Source organism: Nipponia nippon, unplaced genomic scaffold (assembly GCF_047370975.1).
Source record: "Nipponia nippon isolate SJK-2023a ecotype South Korea unplaced genomic scaffold, ASM4737097v1 scaffold_5, whole genome shotgun sequence".
Classification (NCBI taxonomy): Eukaryota; Metazoa; Chordata; class Aves; order Pelecaniformes; family Threskiornithidae; genus Nipponia; species Nipponia nippon.
The window spans coordinates 76178673-76204494 of NW_028262369.1; the positions used below are offsets into that span (position 1 = coordinate 76178673).

A 25822-nucleotide genomic window follows, 5' to 3' on the forward strand; every position below is an offset into this window, starting at 1 on the left:
ACAATAAACAGCTCACTCAGGAGATGTATGTGCACAGCCTTCATATGTTTTCCCATCCAAGATCACTCCACACCTCCTACTAAATCTTTGTTTAACACCATGTGAGTGAAAGGTCTTATTATTTTCATAATATGAATATGGTAAAGAGCTAAAGCACTGAATTATAGTTTGTTGACAATTCTCTGAACTGAAATTCTCAGCCAAGGCAAATTGATGCAATGCCATATTACTTTAGCATTTAATCTGTGTATGCACCTTCCACTGACTGCTATAGAAGGAAGAATCTGGGCCTGAATTTAGTGTTTATCACACAGCTTGTACCTTTACAGAGGGAGGAGAGCATGCTGCAATGTAAGTTTTGACCATTCAGACTCAAGGACGGTATGTTCCCCACTCGTTATTCTGTAAACGGAAGAAGATAAATACCAACAGCCAAATGCCTTCAGGTCGCAAGAAAATGTGTTTCTGCTCTTACTTTGTTTTTTATGGATAAGGGAGCTTTCAGGAAAATCTAACAGCACAGCTAAAACTAAAGATCTGAGTCTACTTAAGGCACCTAAGTGAAATAGGTTTGTTGGTCTCACATCAGTGCATATCGCAAAAACGTTTTAACTCAGTTGGTAGTCTCCATTTAAGCTGAGCTTTTTGGACTGAAATAATACAGAGATCTACATAACTAAATTACTTTCACCTCAAGAGATATTTATGGCAGTGATCTGTCAAGGATACACTTGGAAGCAGTGACATGATAATAGGAGTGCTGACTACAGGGTTGCATGCAGGTACATAAGGAGCCAGGCTTAGAGTAGTGATCTGAACTCCTGACATTAAAATACAGTTTTCTGACAAATACAGAAAGACTTTCTAATGACTCGTAATTCTTACACTGGTAGTTCAGCACAAAACCACCACTAGCAGCAGCAACAGTATTTTTGAGAGGAATACAATGAAAGCTATAGCTTAGTTCCAGTTTCTTGACTTTCTCTTAAAAGAAAGAGCTACTTTAACCTAATTCCAACGCAATTTCCATGTGGACAGTGATCCTCCAAGGAAGCACCACATTTTCACAATCACAGAAGAATGGCAGACATTAAAGAAACAATAAATTTAACTGAGGTTAAACTTTTAGTATAATGAAAGTTACTTCACATGTTTTTCCAGAAGAAAATATTTATCAACAACAATTCAAGACCACCACCTCCGTATCAGTTTTAAAGTAAAATAATAAAAGCTTGAAGACTGTCAGCTTTCTACACAGTATTTATGAGTGGAATTTAGCACAATCTTGCTCAATCTGATTTCTTGTGTAATAGAAAGAAAGATAGGAGACTATGAATGTGATGTTTTCTCTATTGCATTCTGGACTAAGACACTGCTTTACTGCAATTACTGTTAGGTAGAGTTTATATTTTTGTCAATCCATTAGTTTATCTCACCAGGCAATAAATTTCCACGGTGTGTCTAAGACACCAGGGGAAAAAGCTCTTCATGTCATGCAGCTTTGCACACTTGAATTAGCATCAATCTTCTGAGTATTTTTGTAAATTAATAAATTAAACCAACTTCTTTTCCTCACCACACTAAACAGTCTGCTTCATCGTAGGAGACTACCTTATCTCTTATCTCTGGAGATACCTTACCACATCTTACAGGGGATACCATAAGTAACTGCATGAAATTTTCTCCTGTGGACAAAAAAGTGAAGTATTATAATATTGGAGACAGGATTTTCAAGAGCGTGTAGGGAAATCCCACAGTTCAATGAAAGCTGAATTCCTTGGACTCTTAACCCTTACTGATGTAAAATTAACAGTTTATACAGTTCTTGAACAGCAAAATGACTCACGAGCAAATTGAAGTTTGTAATACACAGAAATGTGAGTTACTAACAGAACCCTATTCTAGGACTGGGAGGTACAGGATCTTTTGCACTCCAAGAATGATGTTTCTGAAGATGAATCCTTAAGGTCGAAAATGTTCCAGCTATAATCCCACTGAGTAATGCTTCCTGAGTGAAGTAATGATATTACTTCTGGGAATAATTCAGCCCTGGAACTTGGTCATTTTACTATTTTAAATTAGATGAGCCAATTTCTTTAACACACTTCTGCTAAAACTGCTGTTTTCTTGTTTCCAAACTTTTAGTGTTACGTTACTTCTGGCATTTACTAAATGCCTGTTTGTAGTTAAAAACAAATTTTATATTTACTCTATGTCAAGTTATCATGGGAACATATAGGAAAAATAACAGAAAAATGCAAGGACGTAGACTCCTCTGCAAAGACACCAATAGTTATATGCAATCGAAAAGGGAAGGCTGGCTCTGTTCTGACTCCTGCAGAAAGGCTAGCTTGTCGTGTCAGTCCTTCCACAGCCTGTGGGGCAGGTGAAGCCAGCACCTGTACCTGCTCCACCATGACAGGTCTTCCTACACGTGCCGTGCCTGCCTGCGCCCAGGCATCCTGCACGGCGTCCCACGTGCTGCTGGCCACCTATGCTAAGCAGCACTCTTACTGCACGCTCCTTGGCCGTGGAGAAAACAATGGAGGCTAATTTCTCAAAATGGAATGAAAACTTGGCTTCCCTCTAGGCAGGCACCTGGTCCAAATTTAGTAATTGCTTTAGAAATCTAGTAATTAAATGCAAGATGATTCTGTTGTATGACATGCAGTTTAATGACTTCAGCTTTTTCCACGCTGCATGGATACATTTGGTGAAGATTTTTAAACACCAAAGGCTTCCGCTAAGCATTAAAAATGCAAAACGTAATATAAGGATAACAGGTGCAAAAGCAGTTCTTTAATGTTCTTATGCTTTCCTCATGAGTTAGGTGGATACAGTATAATCAAAGAGGGTAAGTTGCCAGTTTAATATACCAGTGTAACTTCCACTTATGAACTCTGACAGAAGCAGTGATACATTGTACAGCTACTAATTTTTCTTTAACGTTGTTTCTTCTGAGAAAAATGGATTTGCTTTGCTGTGTTTCTCTCAGCTAGTACTATAATTTGGGTTTCTGTTTCCTGGAAAAGCCTTCTGCATGAAAACCAAATGCAAATATCATTCTGATAAAACTATTTCTTACTGTTACCATAAGGTAAAAAGATACTAGGTAGCATGGAAGATTCTTTGATATTAGACTTGTTAGTCTGCTTGCACTAGTGTTAAAGCATAATTTGGTGTTATCTCAGTTTTCTTTTGTTTGTTTGTTTGTTTGCTTTTTTTTTTTAATTCTACCAGTGTACTTGTTTTTGTATGATTCAAAGAATCATTACTGATAAACAGAGAAATGAATTATGTGATGTCCTTAAGCAGTTATGGACAGCCAAAGGAGGTCCTTCCCATAATTTGCCTAGCAGCTAGCACTGTCCTGTAACAGAAATAGTGCATTTAATGTTACTTATTAAATATGTGTCTTCCCAGATCAATGTCATTAGTAACAAATTGAGACAGAAGTTTGCCTCATCCTTGCAGGTGTGCAATCAAGTGTAGTGCTTTGGCCAGTCTGGTTTTCAATGATTGAATCACAGGGGTTTCCATTGTTTCCAATTTGCAGTGAAGTCCATTGTTTTGAATTTCCACTTTCAAATTAAATTAACAGTTCCTCCCTTTCATTATAGTACATCACTGAACTCCTGGGAGGCTGGGGGGGGAATAGAACAATCAGCAAACAATTTTTCCATTATCATTATCTGTAAGCCTGCATGTTCTCCACAGCTTCAGTAATTATTTTGTTCATCTTTCTGATTTGTCAATTATAAATTCAGTGCTTTCCAGGATTGCTACCATATCTTTAAAAGTTTTGGAATGTTTTTCCCAAGTGGACATTTCTGAGGGATGCTTCTGAGCTCAGATGGCCCATACCTAAACAATAAAATGAATAGATTAAAAAATAGATTTGATTATTTAGGCAGCACACAATTGTCCCAGGCCCCCTGTCAAAAGTAAAAGCAAGTGTTGGTCCTAAACAGTTTGTAACTGAAGTAAAACCGTACAAAGGAAGACAGAATGTGGAAGGCAAGGGAAGCTAAGTGACTACTATTTGCGCTTTAATGAGATTGCCAGGTTAGTTAGTCTTTGATTTCTCAGTCTGACTATTTTCTCAAGTATATATTATCCTTTAAAAATATTTCAAGGCTGGAAACTGACAGAGAAATAGAAAGAAATTTTCAGCATCACAGAGTAGGCACTAGCTCCTTGAAATTCAACATTGTAGGTGAGAAGAAGCTCACTAGGATAAAAAAAGCTAAAATCTATTATTCGGGAGTAAGATTAGAATGTCTTATAACCATTCCTGGTCTGCAAATACATTAGAAGCTGGTTAAAGAAAAAAAAATAGCCTATTGTTAAAATTGATGGAGAGTACAGACTGATGGAGAATATTCCTGGATGGCTATTATTGGCCTTATTTTTTTCTAATACTGTATAGAAATATTTTTAAATATAAATTCTAATAAATTTCAATATACATTTCATGGTGGGTTCTAATAACATAAATACATAAACATACATATAGTTTTCTGTTCATCTTGCAGCACACATAAAAATCACTTTCTAAATTAAAATCAAAACCTCCCTTAGGAATTTCACTTTCTTTGAAAACTATTAAGCATACTCATGAGTCACGTCCATAGCTTGCTTCTAGCACAGAGCTATAATGTAAAGAAAATTTCCTCCGCTCTTTAGGGATTGCTTCTCCCTTGAAGCCTGGATAAAATCTTTCCAATAGCACCTGGAGGATCAGTAGAGGATAGGGCTTCAATTACAGACAAAACCTGGGCCAAAAAGAAGCTCTCACAATTCTCACAGTGCTCATTACCTTTGGCTTTCTGCCTTAACAACTGGCATATACTATATCAGGTGTACAAATGTTCTGTGTGGTTCTTACAGATCCTCCATGCTTAGACTCACTTGGCAGTGCTCTGCACCTCCTCCTCTGCTGCCTTTCACCTTGTGAAATCATTATGTCATTTACATTTATGTAAAGCAGATCCAAACCACTTCTGAATTACAAGTCTGCGTAGCACCCTCTTTGCAAAGGTGTGAGTGGCCACACTGGGGGCAAGGAAACAAAATCCCTTGCCCAGAATCAGGATTTCTGAGCTGCAATTGTCTCAATTTTTATAGTGCAAATGTTTTAACCAAAGTTGCGCAGCTGAAACAAATGCCAGTGAGTGCTTTCCGAGGCATTCTTCATATGAGCTTGTAAAAGCGACCTTTGTGTCAGTTTGCCAGTGAAAAATATTTCTATCTATAAGGTGCACAAATCTGGAGAAGTCCAGCGGATAAACTCAAACAACATTCTGTTTTTGTATCTGGCTTATATTAGTCAATAGTATATAATGTGATAGTATAATAGAAGTAAAGAGCGTATGGAGGGATTCTAACACTCAGTTACCACATCTGTCTCTCTACATTATCATCATTAGAGTGTTTAGATGCAATTTATCTCCCTTTCCATCTGAAAGATTCATGTTCCCTCCTATGAACTGGGCATCAGCCCAACTGTGATGGGTTGTGTCCGTAGGGGAACGCCTTCACTTCGACACCTGCTATTAGCCATCATCAGCCCAGCAAGCTCTATTTTGATCGTTTATATGTTTGCAATCTTTAGCCAAGCAGGGAAGGAACCAGTGCATGTTTCTCTGATACGGAAACAGAAGAGGAAACTAGGGGAGAGAAAAATAAAGGTATGTCCACTTTTCCACAGCTGACAGATTTTACAGCTCAGACATATGGAAATTTAGCAAAGCTGGGCTCTGCTGCCATTTTAATTAAATATAAATAGAGAAGAAGGATGCTGCTGGGGTTAAGGCCGTTGGCTAAGGCACAAGAGATCAAGAGTGAATCATTGGCAACAGCCACAGTCTGACACTGGGCAAATCAACCTCTCTGTGTCCCAGATTTACAAAATAGCTTGTGTATTTAGACTCCATGTTCCTTTGGGCAGGGATTGGCTTTTATTACATTTTTTTCCAGCATCCAGTACCCTGAGGCCCTGATCTCAACGAGGTCATCTTGTTATTATCATAATACAAACTGTCCCATCTACGTCTCTGCTCTCTGGCCTAGATCTTACCCAAAAAAGCTGCATGTAAAATGGAACTGAGGAAAAATACCTGGATGAAGCACAGAAAATTTTCCTTTCAGGTCAAAATCTTAAGCAAAATATCATAGCTATTTCTGTTATGTTAGAGCCAAATCGCTTATCGCTAATTAAGGCATAACGGGAAAAATTGGAGCTGTAGCAACTCCCTTTATTGTCCAACTCCCAGGCATACATGGCAAAATCAAAAAGCAGTAAGGTGATCAGAAGTTCCATATAATTGAGTTCCGTCACTGTTATTTAAAACAAAAAAATGGGGCAGGGAGTACTGTTGCAGTGCATACTTTGTCGTATCTGGTAACTTGTTTTGGAGATGGTTGTTAAAACATGCTTTGGCAGAAGGTACAGGGATCCCTATTTTCTCAGTCTCCCACCAGGCAGAATAACACAGGATGGTCTGCAGTTCTGCTAGTCTCATCTTACTGGGATGTGTAGGTGGGTGTGATGCCTGCAGTATGCGTAGGCGTTCTCACGCGAGCTTTAATCTAGAATCTAGCCCGCGCAGGCTGCAATGACACATGCAGTTGCAGTGTACACAGATGTTGGATACAAAAGAAGTCTAATTTGAATCAGGAGATCTGGGTTCTGTTAGTGACTCTGCTATATATTTCCTGTATTGCTCTAGGCAAGACATTCAGGGTCTGATCCAGCCTCCATTTAATTCCACAGCAATCTTTTCTCTGGGAGCACTGTCAGCTGGATTAGACTTCTAGCCTGTCACTTTCCCAGGCTCTCCATATTCCTCAATGGCACAATAATACCTGCTCACTCCATAGGTGTCTGATATGGCTTAAACCGTTTGCCTCTAAAGTGATTTGCTACTTAGGCATAGCATGAATATGCAATTGAATTAAATTCTTGATTCAGCAAAACCCTCAAAGCTCTAATAAGCTTCAATCAAGTAAACACATCCTGGAGAATTTTAGGTTCTGTGTCATTAGGTGTCGATATGTAGTCCTAAACATGCAAGAAGGTAAATAACTTCAGTGGAACTACTTAGGAGCCTAACATTAAGCATATGCCAAAGTACCTTGCTCAAGGCTGTATTGTCTATCATTAGCCATACACATATGCTTAAAGTTAAGCATCTGCTTAAGTGTATTGCTCAATTCATCCCTAAAAGCATAATACTCATACGCTTTCCAGCATAGCATACACAAACATTTGAGCCTAGAAGATACTAAAAATAATCTACATTTGGTTATATGAAATGTCACAAATTATTACTTTTGTCTTTCCAATATACCTAAAGAAACACAGAAAAAATAAGGTTGTGTAGCCCATGCTAATTTCCAGGAATCTTGCTTACCCTATAACCCTTTATTTTTACATAACATTGAAATCACAATACGGATGTGTATTTTGAAGTAATTGTGTTGGTGGTCCCTTCATGCTTTCTGAACATCTAACAGTTAGCTAAGCAAACACACGTGACTGATTAAAAGAAGAAAGGGAACTATTTTTACAGGGACCATTAAACTTTAACTGCCATCTGGCAGGGAATGATTAGAGAAGATCAAAATTAAGGCAGTCAACACAAATACTGTGTGGATACCTCAGGGAATTAATGTGGATAGAAGACGGTGGACTTGTGGCTATGTTAAGAGACAGACAGAGGAGGAAGTGGTGAACACATCCTTTATGACTGCTGCCCTAATGGCCACATTCATAGCAACAGAAGCAGAGAAAGAAGAAATCAAGAACACCTGGGAATAATCAGACACTTGCTGTCATAAAAAAGAAAGTTAAAGCATTATACAAGAGCCACACCATTCTTATTCCCCAACAAGTCAGGAAGGAAATTTTTATTGTGGAGGTGTGTTGAAGTTGGCAGGTAGTTAATATTCAAATTAGCCTACTATCTTTACACAGGCATTTTAAATAGGGTCTGTAATAAATCTTTTAATTAAATGACCTTACAGAACATGGACCTGTGGTTGATCTAACTGAACACTGGATGTCACTATTTATACACACTATTGGTCATTGTAGAGGCATTAAAAACACAATCCAGCCATGAATCAGAACAATCCAGCCATGGCTTTTTCAAATTAGCTAGCATATGTATCTTTAATTATTGGTGTTCTTGAGACAGCAGTTTCAATGAGCCAAAGCTTCCAAGCTGTCTAAACAAACACAGGTCACTTTTTACAACTATTCCACTGCCTGCCCTGGCTATGCTGCCGTTAGGTGCTCCCTAACAAGAGTACCACGTCCAACTTCATATTTTATGGGAAAGATTTGAGGTTTGGCTAGTGAGATAATGGACTGACTGCTCAGTGCAACGTCTCAGAGCTGAGACTCCTACCAGGCAGCCAGATTATCGTCTTATAACTCTGCTGCTGTGACTGGTAAGGAACAACCGAAATACAGCTCACTCAAAACCGCAACAGCCCCCACATGAGGCAGCTCCTGGTCTGACTCCACTGGAGTAGAACCTGCTTTTCACCCCTCAAGGGCTATTGAGTTGGAAAACCCGTGGTCTCTCAAGCATCTGCCCTGAGGTTTTTCATTCTATGGCACTAATAACATACAGGTCTTCTGCCACTCTGCTCCCCTTCCCTGAGGGACAAGTGATTTCCAAGGAATACAATTATTATGAGGGAATACTTTTAGGAGCCAGAGGAAGGGGGGAAAAAAAGGAAATAAAAGAGTATCTCTGAGTCCAAGTGGTATGCAAAAAAATCAGCGCTAACAGTCCAGAAGGTCAGGTTAGCTGCCAAAAAGACTAAGGACAGAAGACAGGTGAGAGGAGGTAAAGATTAGGATCAACTGATACAGTAACATACTGCAAAATGAGACTGGTTATGTTTGTTTCTTGAGCTCCACACAGTACTTTGAAATTTGACTTCTCAATAGCATAGGAGAAGCACATTAAGTATGCTTCAAAGCCTATGAAATCTTGTCAACTGTACCTGATTCCATAAACTTATGCTAAACAACAAAAAAAAAATTATCAAAAATGTACACATTACTCCTCTGAAATACACAGTCAGTAGAAATGTTTGGTAATTTTAGACCTTGATTCCCAACAGAATTTTCCAATATATTCATGTCTCTACTTGTCACTCTGCATCCTTGAAAATGCTAGGACTCGTCTGCACATTCTTAAATTCAATATTCTTTCAGGGAGGTGTAAAATATAATTAAAAGCAGCCTTAGGTGCTCTGCTAGTAAAGAAAACAACTGAAACTCTCTCTCATGATTTGCAAAATTACATTTCTATGCAGGACGTGAACATGGTCTTTCCTAGTGCTATACTGCAAGCATACTACTGTAAAAACACTATGGGTGTTGAGGGGGTTGCATTTTTTGGTTTCTTTTCCACAGATCCTGGCTGGATGGTGAAATACCTAAAAGTCAGTAATCATGACTGGAAATGTATGGCTGGAAATTATCTACCGTGAATCTTATTTTATTACAAATATTCTTTTTGGAGAAATATTCTGGGCAAAATATTCTTTTGCCTAACTACAAAGTTGTATTTTAAATTTGAGCATAGTGAGCTGTCCAGGTGAGGCTCATGAACAGGTTTTGCTCTTTCCTAAGCCATTTCTAGCCTTATGCAGTACAGAGTAATTCTGCTAACACAAGTAATCTGTTCAGGGGGGCAAAACAGGACTCAAGTGCAGCTATAATATATTAATATGATACTAATGCTATATGTATAATATAATATAATATTTATGTATCTTATATAGAGCATTATATAGAATATTAAGTTTAATAAGCAGTATTAATTTTGTTGTACATATATACCACTTTACAACTGGGTGAGGGCAGAATATGCCTTATACATTAATCTGTTCAGAATCTGGAGAGGCAAAAGCTGTGGGGCAAGAAGGCAATGCTCTATCATTCTCTCAGAATATACCATAGACTCAAAGCAATCAAGGGCCACCTGAAAAAGCAGCGCAGCTCTGGTAAACTTCTGCAGTTTGTTGCCCCAGCTTTGATGCAGAAACCTGTTAAGACTGCTCAGAGCATATAACAGCCTATGGCTCTCTCCTGTTAACAAGGGAGCAGAGCATTCATTCTCCACATGCAAAATTCCAAGCACTGAGCCAAACTGAAAGAGAAATACAGTAGACATTTGTTGATTTTTTTATAATGGCCACAAGCATCTACAGATGTGATCTCATGTAATGAAGCATGTGGCCTTAAGCTGGAATTATTTGCAAACAGCAGGATCTCCTGGCAAAAGAGATGGCACTTGCTGTGTTATGAAAGCTGTCCCTCTAAAACCATGTTTGGTTAGCACCTATGCCCTGTTGAAATTGGCATAGATAATTCCGAGTGGGAACAATGCCAGCCTGACAGATGGGAGTGAATGCAGGCATGCCAGAGAACCAGTATGTTCATCAAGTCTGAATATTAGGGACAGAGTCCTTTCCAAGAATTTAGAAACAGCAGGCTGTCCAGAGTTTCTGTACTTTAGGTGCGGAATATAAGAGTATATGATCTCTTTTGTAACTATGAGCAAAATTAATTATAGTAATTTAAAAATAGCTCATCTGAGCCATGCAAAGCATGACAGTAGTCAGCTGAATTAGAACAACTGCTTCTCTGGATTCAGAATGGCACCAGGTCCTAGAGGGCAGAACCTGTGCACCGGAGTCAAAATGATTCCAGAGGTTTTCTGCTAAGTGGCTCAGACTGAAGAGCTTTCAGATGATAATGAATATTCTTCGTTTATACAGTGCCTTTCAGGCAGTGATCCTAAAGCAATCTGCAAGCGTATGAGAATTTAAACTCATAGTTGGAAGGTACGTCATTTACAATTAAGCAAATGAATGTTGCATGTATTAATGATGGGCTATAGTCCCATCCCCCCTCCAACCAGGGGTTATAAACTGGAAGTATAGTCTCTGCGGAGAGGGTGGAGGAAGACAAAATCCACAGTCCCGGCAGATACATGTGTACCCTGCTTTTGACCTTTACATGGCACAAATAGCCATAACAGATCAGTTATCCAAAACGCTAATTTAATCTCCAAACAGGAATTAGTAATTCCTACGGTTTTTGAACACCCGACAGCTTTCCTATTTCTCTTTTCAGATTGCGAACAGCCAAAATATATTGTCCAAAAAAGACTTGCCTCGGATCGTTTACATGATTCTGAGAAACAGGAAGAACGAAAAAAAAATCTAACAAAAATAGCTTAGGTACTATCGTTAAAAACTAAGAATCTGGCATTGCAATTCCCCCTGCACAAAAAGCCGGTACTTTCAGAAGAGCCCACTAACAAAACATCCCTCCATTTTAGGTTTCTTCAACTTCAGCAACCAAAATTTATGGATACTTTTGGAAACACTGGCTCTAATGCAGCCAAAGTCTTGGCTGTCTGTGCTGTTCTCTGGATCTGTGTTTTATCAGAAACTGTGTATGATATGAAAGGTGTTGTCATTGGGTTGCCGACGTTGTGCCGTATTCAGTGCAGCTAACAGTGTCAACCTACAGCTGAACTTTGTTTTCTGTTAAAAAGGTGTTTAATACTATTAGTAGGAATAAAAAACATTGCTGAATTTATTTTCATTTAATCTGGTGATATTCTGTAAACTAGAAATCTATGTGTGCGTTATCCTGTCAACTGATTGACCATTTCAGATATCAGCTGGTTTTTGCAACATAGCAAAGAGGAAGCCTGAACCAGCTTTGGGAAATACAAGAGTCATCTGAGTAAGACACCTTAGTTAAGGGAGTTTATGTTCTAAAGGAATACATGAAGAGGCACTTTCATTCCAAAGGTTCTGAATTTTCTGTGTATTTATAATAATTACTTTGATTAAACACCAGTGGACTCTTTTATTACTGCTTTTCCTCAAAAATCAATTTCCAAAAAATACTGGTAGATACATAATAATGATTTTTAAATACACAAAAGCTCACTCTGAAGGTGGCAATCCTGACACACACAGTGTAATAGATCGGAACCATAAAGTGAAACTATTCATGAACCTAAGATTTCCTTTCACTTTGAGTTACATTGCAAATACAAATAAATATTACATTAAAGTATGGAATCAGAATTTTTTAGACAAGTTATAATTTTTGCTGACATAGAAAATGAATTTTAAAAATACAGGATCACCTTGCACTGTGTGACATGCTGGGTTTTACAAAAGGGTGGCTGTATTTTTACATGTTTACACTGTTGTACAGCATCCTGAAGCTAACCAGCAGAACCTGAATGCTGAACAATAGGGCTTGTTATCCAGAGTGAGAGCTGCTCTACCAGTCTCATCTGGCAAGGCTGCCTTGGAGCCTTGATCTCACTTTCCACCAGAATCCAGTAGCTAGGATGAAGATGAGAACACCTCTTTTCCGTGCTGAATTTCTGCTGTAGCAGAATGGTTTTCCTCTTGACAACATCCCATTTATACGTATAATGGCTATGGCGGCAGTAGATCCTACATATATAATCATTGTGCCATTTAAAGCAGATCTTAGAGACACAGAAACGACACGACAAGGATTATCATGATTTTCAATTCAAATTGCATCAATGGTCTCAACAGTATTAGCATTCTTTCAGAATCTTGCTAAGTGTGAACATGGTATGATGTTTGTGGTTCATGCCATCCGTTTCTAGGACTCAGGTGTTAACATAATCAACGGACTGTTGAGCAGAATGCTCTACAGCCTAAATTAGCCCTACTTTGTTAATTGCCTTCAGCTCTCTACTAAAAGGAGCTGTTGAGACTAAAAGAAAACTAATCTTAGCAAAAAATAGCTTGGGTAAGTACTCTGGGGGACAAAGATCACTCAAGAAACAGATTCTCCCTTTCCCCTGTAAAGGAGAAGTTTACAATGATGATAAAAAACTTTTATCATCTGCTTTCCTATAAAGCATCAGTTCCAATCCAGCCCACTCAGCAATTAGAACTCTGACCTTTACTTATGTCAAGATTTGCCAACTACTAATAATCAATAAGGTAAACAGGTATTAAGCATGTGTTACCAAGATAATTTCTACTTCAAGCAGAGCCATCTACTAATGGTTTCACTCCTTCTTCCCAGAACTAAATTGGTTTAAATATTCCGAAGCGTATTAATTCTGCTCTATATACCTTCTTTCCACAAGCCATTGCTCCAGCTACCCGAGAGGACCTATGCAGTCCTGAATGGGAAGATTCAACCACACAGTTGTGAATGGAAGAGCACAAGATACTCTCCGGACGGAAACATGGCCCAGGCTGTGAAAAACACTAAAAACCCTGACTTTGTAAATCAATATCAATCAATGCCCTGCAAAGTACATCATAAATCTGGAAGTTCTAGAGAGCTAACCCTGAGGTAATAACACCACTTTACATTTTAAAACATTTCACAAACATTAGGACAATCTCAGGAGGCCTTTGATCCAATTTCATCCTCTGGGGCTCTTCCAACAACTAAGGGTTATTGGAATATATTGGTCTTCTAGACACATCTCCTCTTCAAAACAGATTTTAAAAAAAAAGACTAGTGTGAGTGTGTGACATGCTTTGAGGTAATAATCCTCTGCTGGGAGATAAAATTTAACCTGAAGGAATAGGTTTCGATCTAGAAGGACTTTTTGTTTAGGCTTTGGACAATGGGATTTCTCCTGACTAGCCAAGATTTCTCCTTCAGCAAATATAGAACAGACATTCATCTTCTATAAGTTATTAATAATAAATGTTGAATTCTGATGGACCCTTTGGTGCAAAGCACTCTGGACATACTAATTTATTCAACATTACATAGGATTTTACTTGTTCAATTGAACCAATCTGCAATCGTCAAAATTTGACTGTACCTGGAGGAAAATCCCACATGTATCTACCAGGTAGACATACCAGTTTATGGGTACTGTGCCCAGTTTCCTTATTACCTGATTCCTGGATGGAAAAGTATACAGGTATAAAGGCTTGATAGATCTCTTTAAGAAGTGTATGGGGTTTGCATGGCAAGGTTTTGGTAGTGGGAGGGCTATAGAGGTGGCTTCTGTGAGAGGCTGCTAGAAGCTTCCCCTATGTCTGACAGAGCCAATGCCAGCCAGCTCCAAGATGGACCCGCTGCTGGCCAAGGCCGAGCCGATCAGCAATGGTGGTAGTGCCTCTGGAATAACGTATTTAAGAACGGGAAAAAGTTTCTGTGCAACGGCAATTGCAGCCGGAGAGAGGAGTGAGGATATGTGAGAGGAACAACCCTGCAGACAGCAAGGTCAGTGGAGAAGGAGGGGGAGGAGGTGCTCCAGGTGCCAGAGCAGAGATTCCCCTGCAGCCCCTGGTGAAGACCATGGTGAGGCAGCCTGTCCCCCTGCAGCCCATGGAGGTCCATGGTGGAGCAGGTATCCACCTGCAGCCTGTGGAGGACCCCACACCGGAGCAGGTGGGTGCCCGAAGGAGGCTGTGACCCCATGGGAAGCCCACGCTGGAGCAGGCTCCTGGCAGGAGCTGTGGCCCTGTGGAGAGAGGAGCCCAGGCTGGAGCAGGTTTGCTGGCAGGGCTTGTGACCCCGTGAGGGACCCACGCTGGAGCAGCCTGTTCCTGAAGGACTGCACCCCATGGAAGGGACCCACGCTGGAGCAGTTTGTGAAGAACTGCAGCCTGTGGGAAGGACTGATGTTGGAGAAGTTCATGGAGGACTGTCTCCTGTGGGAGGGACCCCATGCTGGAGCAGGGGAGGAGTGTGAGGAGTCCTCCCCTGAGGAGGAAGGAGCGGCAGAAACAACGTGTGGTGAACTGACCGCAACCCCCATTTCCCATCCCCCTGTGCCGCTGGCGGGGAGGAGGTAGAGAACTCGGGAGTGAAGTTAAGCCCAGGAAGAAGGGAGAGGTGGGGGGAAAGTATTTTAAGATTTAGTTTTTATTTTCTCATTACTTTACTCTGGTTTGATTGGTAATAAATTAAACTGATTTCCCCAAGTCGAGTCTGTTTTGCCCGTGATGGTAATTGGTGAGTGATCTCCCTGTCCTTATCTCAACCCACGAGCCTTTCGTTATCTTTTCTCTCCCTTGTCCAGCTGAGGAGGGGGAGTGATGGAGCGGCCCTGGTGGGCACCTGGCATCCGGCCAGGGTCAACCCACCACAAGAAGTCACCGGAAAAATGCCATTTGTATGCAATGTCTGTTCTGCTGATACTCGTGTTGTAACCGAGTCCGATATGTGCAGATACCAATTCATTTCAGGGTTGCAAAGTGAAACTGCATGTCACTGTAGGACTGATCCATCACATGGTGTACCTAGGAAATCAGCTGCTCGGCACAGAAGATGAAATAGGCTTTTCTAAAAATAAGGACAAAATGACTGGGAAAATCTTTATGGTTTCAGGGGAAGTCTTCAGAAGGCTCGGGAAATCTGGGATGATCTTTCTCTTTCCCAGATAGTGAACCACAGCTAGTGGTTACTTGTTGTTCTTACTGCCCTGACACAAACCTGGCTCAGCAGCAGGGAGCTGCGGGAGAGAAGTGGAGCAGCTCTTTAGGCACCACGTACTGCTCAAGCAGCTGCACTGCATCTTCTTTGCCAGAGGCGAAACAGGGAGGAAACCTCCTCTGGCAGCCTTGGCTACCGCCTACATGCAAAACTCGTCCTGTCTGGGGGAGTCAGTTGGAAAACTGGGAATCTCTTCTAAGAGATTTTGGGAGTTTAAGATAAAATTCCCAGTAGCATAGACTTTCAGAAACGTGGTGAGCAATTAGAAATTACACTGCCCTTTAGTGCACCGATGCACTTCCTTGGGGACCCAGCAGCAGGTCAAGCAGACAGGAAACAGCATGAGATTAACTGAAGTCTTTTTTTATGAAGATCTGCTTGAATTAAACTGAACGTGGTCCCCAGAGATCAATAACTGCTCTTCTAACTCCTCCTGAAAGCACCAGCCGAGTTGCATGTAAAATACAGTATCAGCTGTTATGCCTTAAAAGCGACAATAAACAAGTGTTTAATGGTGGTTTTGACGTTGTTCAGATTGAACAGCTTGTGAATGCATTTTTTGCAAAACATTCCAGGGTGGGAATCGTGACAGAAGAGGACACTTTCTTCGTGAAAGAAGAGGGTTTCCATTTTAACACTTTTTTGAATCCCCGTGACTTTGCGCTCTGCATAAACAGGAGGGTAACGTCCACTTTCTTCTCTACTCAGGAGAGCTGTGGGAAGATCCACTTCATGCCTGGAGGTCCAAAAGAAAACGTCTCTAACTGCTGCGCTTCCTTCCATGAACAAGTGGGTTTCTTTGTTGCAAACGGCCTGCTCGCTGCTACACTTCCCCTTGGGAAGTACACTACTTCATAAACGGTGTACTTTGTACACTGGCATACAGCGACACGTTACATTTAAGTCATTCCACCAGTACAGCATCCACATTTGCTTTACGGCTTTATTCATGGTGCTGGAAGTATTTGTTACCACAACAGCATGCAGATTGAATTTTTTTTAAAAGTGAAAAGTTCTGCCTAGCCATTAAAGGTTTTTGCCATTGATGCTTATTTCTTACTTAGCACTTGTCTATGGAAGAACCACTTGACAGGCACTGCAGATCTGCCCATTCCCCTCAGTTCCCAAACAACGGCTGTAAGATGTGAAAAGAAAAAAAGAAAATAAACAAAAAAAAGTGGCAACTTATAACCTCTTTTGCTGGCCTTCATAGACTCCCTTCTTGCTGCTCTATTACTAAGGCTCTGGAAGGACCCCGGAACCAAACCAAGCTTGCTGTTGGGATTGAGGCAGAGAGCAGAAAGCCGGGAAATTCAAACTGTACTGTTGTCTCTCACCTTAGGACCGACAACGGAGTACAACTCCACCATACCTAAGGGTCACAAGACACTGCATTGTAGGTTATAAAAGCAACATTATCGTTAACATTAGTATGCAGCTGTTGAAAGTGCCTATCGATCATGTTTGTTGGTGGGCGCTCAAGTTGCTGATAGGGAGTGTGCCTCAGCTGCGTGGCACCTGTGGTTTGATCGGTGACAGCAACATCAATAGGCCATGGAAGTTTGCAGGAGGACAGCAACTAACTCCGAAGACACTGTGCTATGTTCCCATCCAAAAATATAACGTACATATCCTCTTACTCATCCCTTCGGAGAAGGTTTGTAGCGCACAGACTGTTTTAGAATTTAGTTTTATGAAAAAAATTTGCAACAACTTAAATATATGTTTCCCAGTGTTTTACCCAAAACGTGGATTTTTCTGCATTTTTCCTAGTTGGCACCAATACTACTAACAGTGGTAAATGACCATTAAAATAATGATCCCCCGTATCAAGTGAAAAACATCAAAGAACATGTAAGTGATTCAAGCGGGATTCTCGGGAACACATGCTGAGCTCAGTAATGATAATCTTGCTTTGATTAAGCTTGACTAAAAAGGATTTTTTCATTACTTGGCTGTGAACCTGCTCATCATGCAAAAATAACTAATGGAATAGTGGGGGCTTTTCGAGCACGTCGGGGGTTCTCAGACGTGCCCTGCCTGTGAATCGCGCCCCGGTGGCACCTGAGGCGTTTCGGGTACGTTTCTGCAGGTTGCGAACGCCCCGCACCCTGCCAGAAGCCGCAGTTCCAGTCAGGCACCGGCGCTCCCGGACACCGGGGCTTGCTCTGCCCGTCTTCACCCGCCTGGGGAGGCCTCCCCGCGCCGGCTGCTCGCCGCCACTCGCGCGCTGCGGTGGCGTCACGCCTCCTTCCCCTCAGCGCAACCCGCCGCAGCGCTCTCACGCTCCCCTCGTTAACGGGCTTTCTCCACGCCGCGAATCGCTGCCTCGCCGGGGCGAAGCGACCTCTCCCCCCCCGCTCTGCCCCCGCAGGCCCTCGGGGCGCCAGCCCGCGCCGCCCCCCAACGCGGGGTTACAGCGGCAGCGAAGCCGCCGGGCTGGGTCTGCCGTGCGGTGCGCAGCTCTGGCTAACGGCCCTAACGGTCCCATCGGCGGCCCTAACCGCCAGGCTCGCGGCCTCACCCCCAGCCAGCGCCACAGCTCACGCGCCACAGCCCACTCGCCACCGCGCCACCGCCGACGCCCGCGACGCTCACCCCGCCCCCCGCAGCGAGGCGGGTCCGGCGCCGGCGCGGCTGCGCCGGGGCGGGGCGGGGTGGGGCGCGCTGCGCGCCGCCCGCCGCTGCCACTGGAGCCGGTACAAAGTGACCTTGGCGCCGCGCCCCGCCCCCTTCCGCCGCGCTGCATCCGGGCGCTCGCCGCCGGCCCCGCCGCGCCTGCGCAGAGACGCCCCAGCCCGACGGCTCTGAGGTGCGGCAGCCGGAGCGGGTGAGTGGCGGCCCCGCGCCATCCGCCCCCATCGCCGCCCCCGCCGCCCCCTCACCCTCTCCCTCTCTCCGCAGAGACACCGGATTGTGGCCCCCGGGACGCCGCCCGCTAAGATGTTCGCCTGCGCCAAGCTCGCCACCTCGCCCTCCCTGGTGAGTGGGGGCGCCCGGGCCCGCGGGGGGCGCCCGGGCCTCTTCGCCGGCCGGCTCCCGGGCTGCAGCGGCGGCGGCGGTCGCGGGGCGCCTGGGGGTCGGGTGGGCTTCTGAGTCCCGGGGCAGGCCCCTAGGACGAGCCCGTACCGAGGGCTGCCCGGCCGAGTGGAAAGGGTGAGGAGGGGGGGCGAGCTGCGGCGGGGCCGGGTTCTCCTTCCCGCCTCCTTGGCGTGGGCCAGGGCCCTGTGCCAAGGTGAGGGGCCTTCCCACACGAGCGGTGAAGGGGGAGGGCAGCGCAGCAGAAAGCTCTTGGGCCTGGTGCGCTCAGCTCCTTGCTGTAGGTCAAACTCCAGCCTGTTGCTTGTCCTACACAAGGCCGGGATTTTTTGCCCTTGCAGAGACAAGGGGCTATCTTTCTTCAAAATGTCCTCTCTAGCCTGCAGAACGGCTTTGTTTTGCATGGTGCAGGCGTAGGTTTCCCCTGCAGGAAGAGCTTTGTGCAAGAGCCGATATGACCTTAGACTGCTGGAAGCCCAAGGACACATGCAGGCCGCTTGTGAAAGAGGATTCATTCATTTATGCCTCGCTAGATTTAAAAGTCTGGGTTATGTCTGTGCATTTAACAACTTTGGAATTCATTTTGATGGGTTTTATTTTTTCATTTCAAAATGTATATTGCTGCCTGGTGGTCTGTCTGGCTTTTTTGCTGCTGCTTTGCTACATTTTCCATCAGTATAACGCATGTACAGGCTCATTGAATGATGTAGCTATTTGCAATAGCGTGTCCTGAAAACAGTGCTATCAAATTGCATGGCAGTGTTTGCTTCTGTATCGTTTATTCAATATCCAGCTACGCAGAGGTTGCTGTCTGTCAAGTAAGACAAATGGCTCATAATCTTACAGACTATCGTATGGGAACACCTGTGATCAAATGTTTCTTCTTCTATAGCTTTTTTCCTCCTCTTTCAGATCCGTGCTGGATCAAGAATCTTGTACAGACCAATTTCGGCATCTGTGTTGTCTAGGCCAGAGGTCAAGACTGGAGAGGTACCTTATAAACAAAATTCTGTATCTTCCTAAATTACCTGGTGAGCCTAAATGTCCTCAACCTAGAGTTCACTTGTACTAACTCAAACATCTATAGTGTGAAACTTGCTTTAAGTCAAACACCTAATAATACTTGTTGCTTTCTTGCTGTTTCCCCTGAGAAGTCTTTTACATTTAAAGTTGATTGCTTTCAGGTGGAACAGGTAACATTCTGAAGTTTTTAACTCTTGGTTATAGTCTCATCACTTGGAAGAGGAACTAGACATTGGGTCTAACACAACTTTTAAAACTTCAGAATAACACTATGAAAGTGGTCATAGAAAATTGTCTGAAAATAATGTTTTTTCATGTTTTGTTTTCTTAGGGCAACTCAGCACTTAATGGGGCCCAAAATACTGTCTCCCGACTAGCACTTAGAGAATTCCAGACTAGTGCTATCAGCAGAGACATTGACACTGCTGCCAAATTTATTGGTGCTGGTGCTGCCACAGTAGGTGTGGCTGGTTCTGGTGCTGGTATTGGAACAGTCTTCGGTAGTCTAATCATTGGTTATGCCAGGTAATCAACCTCTCTGTTACAAAACTCTTGAATTGCATGCAGATGTATCTTGAGACAGCACCCCCAGATAAGCTAAGTTGTAGTAAGGATGATGACACTGTAATAAGTTCTGTTAATAGTTACTATTAACGATAAGCATGGATAAATAGAATCATACGAAACTGTAGTATATTCATCAGGATGGCTGCATGGTTAAATTCGGAACTTTGTACACTCTACCTGGAGAAGAGACATGAAAGAAATGAGATCACTAGATTTGGTCAGTGTTATGATCACTGAAGGCCAATGTTTCAGGATTCAGTTCCAGAATGGAATTAAAAATCTAGCCTGGATCTTTTCCCATGTGAGAGGGGAGGAGAAGTCCTAAAGAGAAACTGTATGAAAACTGGTAATAAGTAATGTGAGGTTTAGACTTAGTAGTCAGGATTGTTACTTAGAAATGGATGCTTAATTCGTTTTTCTAACACGTTCAGCTTTGCATCTCAGAATATGTAATTATCAAATCAGTAATCATTCCTTCTGGAAATCTGAAGGGGGTGAGGATTTTATAGTAGCGGTGAACTTCTTCCAGATAACTTTACAATGTTCCGGTAGTAGGAATAGTTCATGTGGTATCATGGAAGAACAGAACTGATACAGGCATAAAAAAGCTTTACTGAAGGTTTTATGTTCTTCATTACTCTTCCAACCAGTTAAGACTTAATTAGGTTTTATTTCTTAAAGATTTTTAAGCCCTGCTGAAGACAAGGAAGTTCACTTTCCACTTGAAGAAACTTAAGTGTTTTCAAGTACAAAACTACTATCTCCTTTTTTGAATTCGGTATGAACATGCCAATAAGAGATTGTAGAACATTACTTCACAGTATTATGTTGAAGGTTTTTTTCTCTCTCACACCCTTCTTGGAGGGATAATTCATTGCATTTTTGTAACGAACTGCTGTGTATTTCTTTTTTTGCTCTAGATGGTTTCAGTTCCTTTATTTGTCTGAGAGCTACTTAAAATGTTATGCACAAACTTCCTTGGAATATAGTTATAATGTCACAGATGCGAAATAAATTTATAAAGCATAATGCTGACAGTTCCTGCATGGGAGGATGTAGAGAAGTCAAATTCAAAAGCATATATGAATGTAGTCACAAAAACTGCGCTCATTTGGAAAAGCCGTATACAATCTGCATAACCTGAATCTAGTCTTAATTGCCAAGTCATTTGTCTTCAGTGAAATCCTTACTAAAAGTTACTTCTGCTTGGATTTACTGGGTTTTCCTGTTACGGAACCTGTGGCAAGGAAGTATGAGGTTCTGAATCTGTCAGATGCATTAAGCTGTATGAAAAAACGTACTAATTGTAAAGATAAAAAGGTCTTACACCTTTGCTTTCTTTTAGAAATCCTTCTCTGAAGCAGCAGCTGTTCTCATATGCTATCCTGGGATTCGCCCTGTCTGAAGCTATGGGTCTCTTCTGTCTGATGGTTGCTTTCTTGATCCTATTTGCCATGTGAAAGGAGATCTGCCTGTAACACTGGCATTGGAATGTAACTCTGCATTTTATGGGACTTCCCAAAATGTTGGTGTCATGGAAATTGATGCTATTTCCAAAGTCATTTCATTAAAGATAACAACTTTAACTGTCAACCTGTTGCCTGCATTTATTATCTTTCTCACTAGGATATCTGGAAGACAGCATCTTGTCATTCAGTCACCATGTGTTTCTCCTGATAATGACATATCACATAGGACCTTCAAACAATGACTTCAAGTCAAACATTTTATCTATTAATATATATAGAGGAGTGTCACTTGTTTAGTAAAATTAATGTGGCATATCTTTGAAAGATCAAAGGATACATGGATTAAATGTGAAAGGCTATACTACTGGCCTTGTTCCTTCACTTATTTCAAACTTACCCAGAGCTGTTTCTTCTGTGTACAATTTGTTTTTTCTCGGGCTAGCTGGCACATAAGGTGTTCTGGCACCTCTTGATAGAAGGAGCTAAACACAAATCCATGAACAAATCCATAGGAAAGTTCTCTTTGCATCAGTTTTCAGTTACACTATAAATTTTGATCACCATGGTAAAAATTTTCCACTTGGTTCTGAGCAGTGTCCCAGCTGAACTAAACTAACTACTGCTTTCGATTGGTCCAAGGCGTTTAATGGCAGCACATTGATATTACACACTTACTTAGTTACTGCATTCTTGGTATCACCTAATTAAAAGGGAGAACTTCCAGCTTCCTAATTTTGTAAAGTCAGCCTTGTGTTATCTCCCAAATTCTTTAAAAGAGCAGTAGGATCAAAGCATTTTTAATAACAAAGTATCTGCAGCACCAAGCTTTGCTTCTCACAGTATCTGCCTTTTAACAATCTAAATGCATTTACAGTGTTGTCTACACTTACAGCAACATACTCTGTGCTACTATATACTAATCTGGTGGGGGGGTTGATAGCATCTCAAACTTTATTCAGAATATTAAATAATAGATCTGACCATTCAACAAATACAAGCTGGCTCTGTCATCTTGCTGTTAAATGGGTGATTACTGAATTAAATGTAGGAAACTTATTACTGTAAGCTGCCTATCCCTAGGGAAATGGAGAAATGACTAGTGGCTCTCAGATCAGTGCAAGGTGCAGGCAAGACCTTTGTTTTCATCTGAATTCAAATACCAAATTAGTGTTCATGTAGTCTAACTTGGACCTAGCATGAGAAGCTACTTTCCCCATATGTTCTTGGAAGAAAACGGTTGTCATCTCAAAAGGATTAAAAGTTGCCGTGTAAACCCTTTTATATATGTGAGGTTTAGGAGTGTAGAATATGCAGCATCTTTAAATATTCATCTCTAGCGCAATATTAATAGTGCCTTATATGAATAGGTCTGGAAGTGGGTTTTTGGGGGGAGGGTGAGGGAGAGGTACGAGGTAAAGCATATTGTAGCTGTCTTCCATGTGGTCTGTGCTCACACTGGGGTTTTTTGTGAACCTACTATTTTCCATTCTTGTAAGCTATTCAGTTTCAGAGCTGACATACAATGCATTTGGATGAAAGACAGATCACGATTACTAGAACTCCAGGCTAAAGCTTATCTGTGTACTGCTGCCCTTCTGGTGGGTGATGAACTTTGTTCCGTTCTTTCGGTACTGTAGAGATCTGTGCAGGCATCTGAGGTGGCAATTCATATTTCCTAATGTTGTGGACTAGTCTAGTGGACTAGCTTAATTCAAGCTTCAGATTTCCATACCACTGCATTTGGCTAAACAAGGGGTCAGGTGTAGCTCCAGCCCTGTTAATCATACTTACCAATTTGTTTACATATAAAATGGTTCTGCTGAGTTACAATTGTGTGTTTGGTGTAAAGAGAAGCTCTGGCTAAGCTATTCCTCCATAACCTCAATAAGAAAGCCACCTGAGTCACCATGAGCTACTTGAATCAGCTTTGAATAATGATTTCTGGATTTACATCCCATCTTTTCCCATGTGGTTCACCCTGTCAACGTGTACCCTTTTCCCCACGATCAGCCTTGTCTGAAAGGCAGCAGACATCTCAGGTGACCCTGTGTATAGATGTCTGTCTACTTTACTAGTGGCTCCCCAAGCTTGTTACCTTTTGACTCACTCAGACTGGTGAACATGGGCCAAACCCAAGCGAAATTGCTATTAGGTTATGCCAATCTTGAAAGAATCATATCTCGGTGTTACAGATAAAGATTAAGCAAGGTCTGTCAAAATATGGCAACAAACATTCACGCAGGGGATCATCCTCCTTATAGACAATAAGGGGCTTATGAGCAATGGGCAGATTTTCACATCTGAACGATCACAGGGCACATTGACTCCCTTTCTCTATTGCTCTATTTTCGCTGCTCTTGAAAAACAGCTTGGTTTCACAGCTCAGTCAATTTGAGTGGTCTTACAAAAAATTCTCTCAGTTTTCCTAAAATTGCCCACAAAAGAAAACTATGGTTGTGTAAAAGATTAAACTTTTTTTTTTTTTTAAATCTTTGCAGTGATTGGGCAGCAGCAAGCTATCTAAAAGGACTCTTGATCTTCTGCGTAAGAGTTTACATCAAGAAATCTTTTTCATAGGTCAGAGAAGCCAGATACAAAGTTCCACAAGGTGATACTGTAGGCTTCACTTCCCTGAAACCTTTGTCAGTTTTTCTGACGTGGACCGTACAGCTCGGGAAGATTCATGTTGTAGATTCTCCGGATGGAAAGACTGTGTTCATGTTTCAGTGTTGAAGATGGAGCCAGCTGGAGCAGAGGTCTTCATTGTCTCTGAGTAACTACTCTGCCTGCTGTCCCAGTAGATCCAATATCATTCCACCTGTGATGGTGATGTACACAACAGTGTTACCCTAATGTATAATGAAGGAAATGTTTATGTTCCCAATTACGTTCTTGAATTACTGCTGCAGGTAAAAGTGATTCATCCTTTCCATCCTGCTGCTTTCCCTCCGTTGATGTTTTTTACACCAATTTCAGACCGAGGAAAGGCAAAGAACTTGCAGTTCAGTTCTCTGTTCGGGACTGATGCTGCCATGGGATGGTAGATCTAAACCACTGAAAAATATTTGTTTCCAATACAGCTCTTAGTTGCTCTGTGAAGAAGGAAGTTAAGATCTCTGTTCCTCTCTTCTCTTTGCGCTATCTCACGTTTGAGCCCTTCGCAACACGCTTACAGTGAAGAATAATTCCACCTCTAAGTAAACTGTACTTTGATGCCGTGTTTTTTATCCTGCCTTATCTCAAAGAACTTTGCAAAAGTGCCATACAGTGCTCACCCGAACAATTTACAAGAAATGGAACATGCCATATTGTCTTTTGCAAGTGCAGGGAAACTTAGACATAGTGGAATTTACTGGAATACTTCTTTTTTAGAAGTATTTTTTTCTTATTCAGTCTCATACGCTCAGGTCAGTCTCAGAACAAGACAAATGATGCACAGACGCAGAATTAAAACTTCATCTGTGATTCAGAGCACGTACTGGCTGACATATAGCATAGCGTTGACATCTGTGATTATGATATTTTTAAACTCATCCAAAATGCTGATTACTTCTGTCTTAAGTTTAGGTAGAGACACAGTGCTGCAGCGTTGCTGGTACAGCGTTAAACAGGGTGAAGGTTCAGCGGCAGTGTGACTTCAGGCATGCACCCCGTTCCTGCCACCAGAGGTGCGGGGCGTGGGGAGGCTGGGAGCCCAGGGGAACACAGCCGCGCACCGGTCTGGTCTGATTATTCCCCAGCTGCCATGCGGCAGGCACGTCAAGCGCGGGCGCGGAGCAAAGCCTTGCGGCCCTTTCATCTCTGCCCGCCTTCTGCCGCCTGCCCCGAGCAGCCGCGGCGCGGCCAGCCCGCCAGCAGCGGCGGGGTGCTCCGCCCGCCGCGCTCCCCCGGCACGGCTTGCGCGAAGCCCCGAGCGACAGCAGCTTCACCCGGCCGGCGGGGCCGCGCACGGGCGCGTTGCCCAGATGCGGTCCCGGGCAGGAGCACCCCGCTCCGAACGCGGGGAGCGGCGTCACGCGACGCGATTGCCGCCGTTAGCCCGGCACGGCGGCCACCCGGGAAGCGGCGCCCCGGCCGCCCCTCCGCGCGCGGACAGAGCGGCCCCTGCTCAGCTGCGGCCCCGCCCAGGCGCCGGCGCTTCCGGCCGCCCCGCCCCCGGCCCCCCGCCGGCATCGCCCAACCGGCGGCGCGCGCCGTCCTCCGCCCCGCCCCTCCC

The 25822-nt window shown here is 42.7% G+C and overlaps 2 protein-coding genes across 2 annotated transcripts in view; both read left to right on the forward strand.

The window, feature by feature from the left end:
• The window catches only part of LOC148052340 (uncharacterized), a 68497-nt gene extending 50338 nt beyond the window's left edge, over positions 1-18159 (forward strand). Inside the window, exons 13-15 of the mRNA XM_087733549.1 lie at positions 13191-13402; positions 16217-16297; positions 17282-18159. Of these exons, the coding sequence (XP_087589675.1) occupies positions 13191-13402; positions 16217-16297; positions 17282-17300 (312 nt within the window). The 3' untranslated portion in view covers positions 17301-18159. The remainder of the gene's footprint in view (positions 1-13190; positions 13403-16216; positions 16298-17281) is intronic.
• Positions 18160-18197: 38 nt separating this feature from the next.
• On the forward strand, positions 18198-21730 carry ATP5MC3 (ATP synthase membrane subunit c locus 3). Its single transcript, XM_087733548.1, has 5 exons — positions 18198-18338; positions 18413-18490; positions 19460-19537; positions 19902-20095; positions 21483-21730. The coding sequence occupies exons 2-5, from the start codon at positions 18452-18454 to the stop codon at positions 21595-21597; spliced, it is 426 nt and encodes a 141-aa protein (XP_087589674.1). The 5' UTR covers positions 18198-18338; positions 18413-18451; the 3' UTR covers positions 21598-21730.
• Positions 21731-25822: the final 4092 nt, after the last annotated feature.

Bases quoted from the DNA above. Each gene is read 5' to 3' on its own strand.
- ATP5MC3 (XM_087733548.1), top strand. From the start codon at position 18,452: ATGTTCGCCTGCGCCAAGCTCGCCACCTCGCCCTCCCTG. The intron at 18,491-19,459 runs GTGAGTGGGGGC...CTCCTCTTTCAG, and splicing joins TCGCCACCTCGCCCTCCCTG to ATCCGTGCTGGATCAAGAAT. The intron at 20,096-21,482 runs GTAATCAACCTC...GCTTTCTTTTAG, and splicing joins CTAATCATTGGTTATGCCAG to AAATCCTTCTCTGAAGCAGC.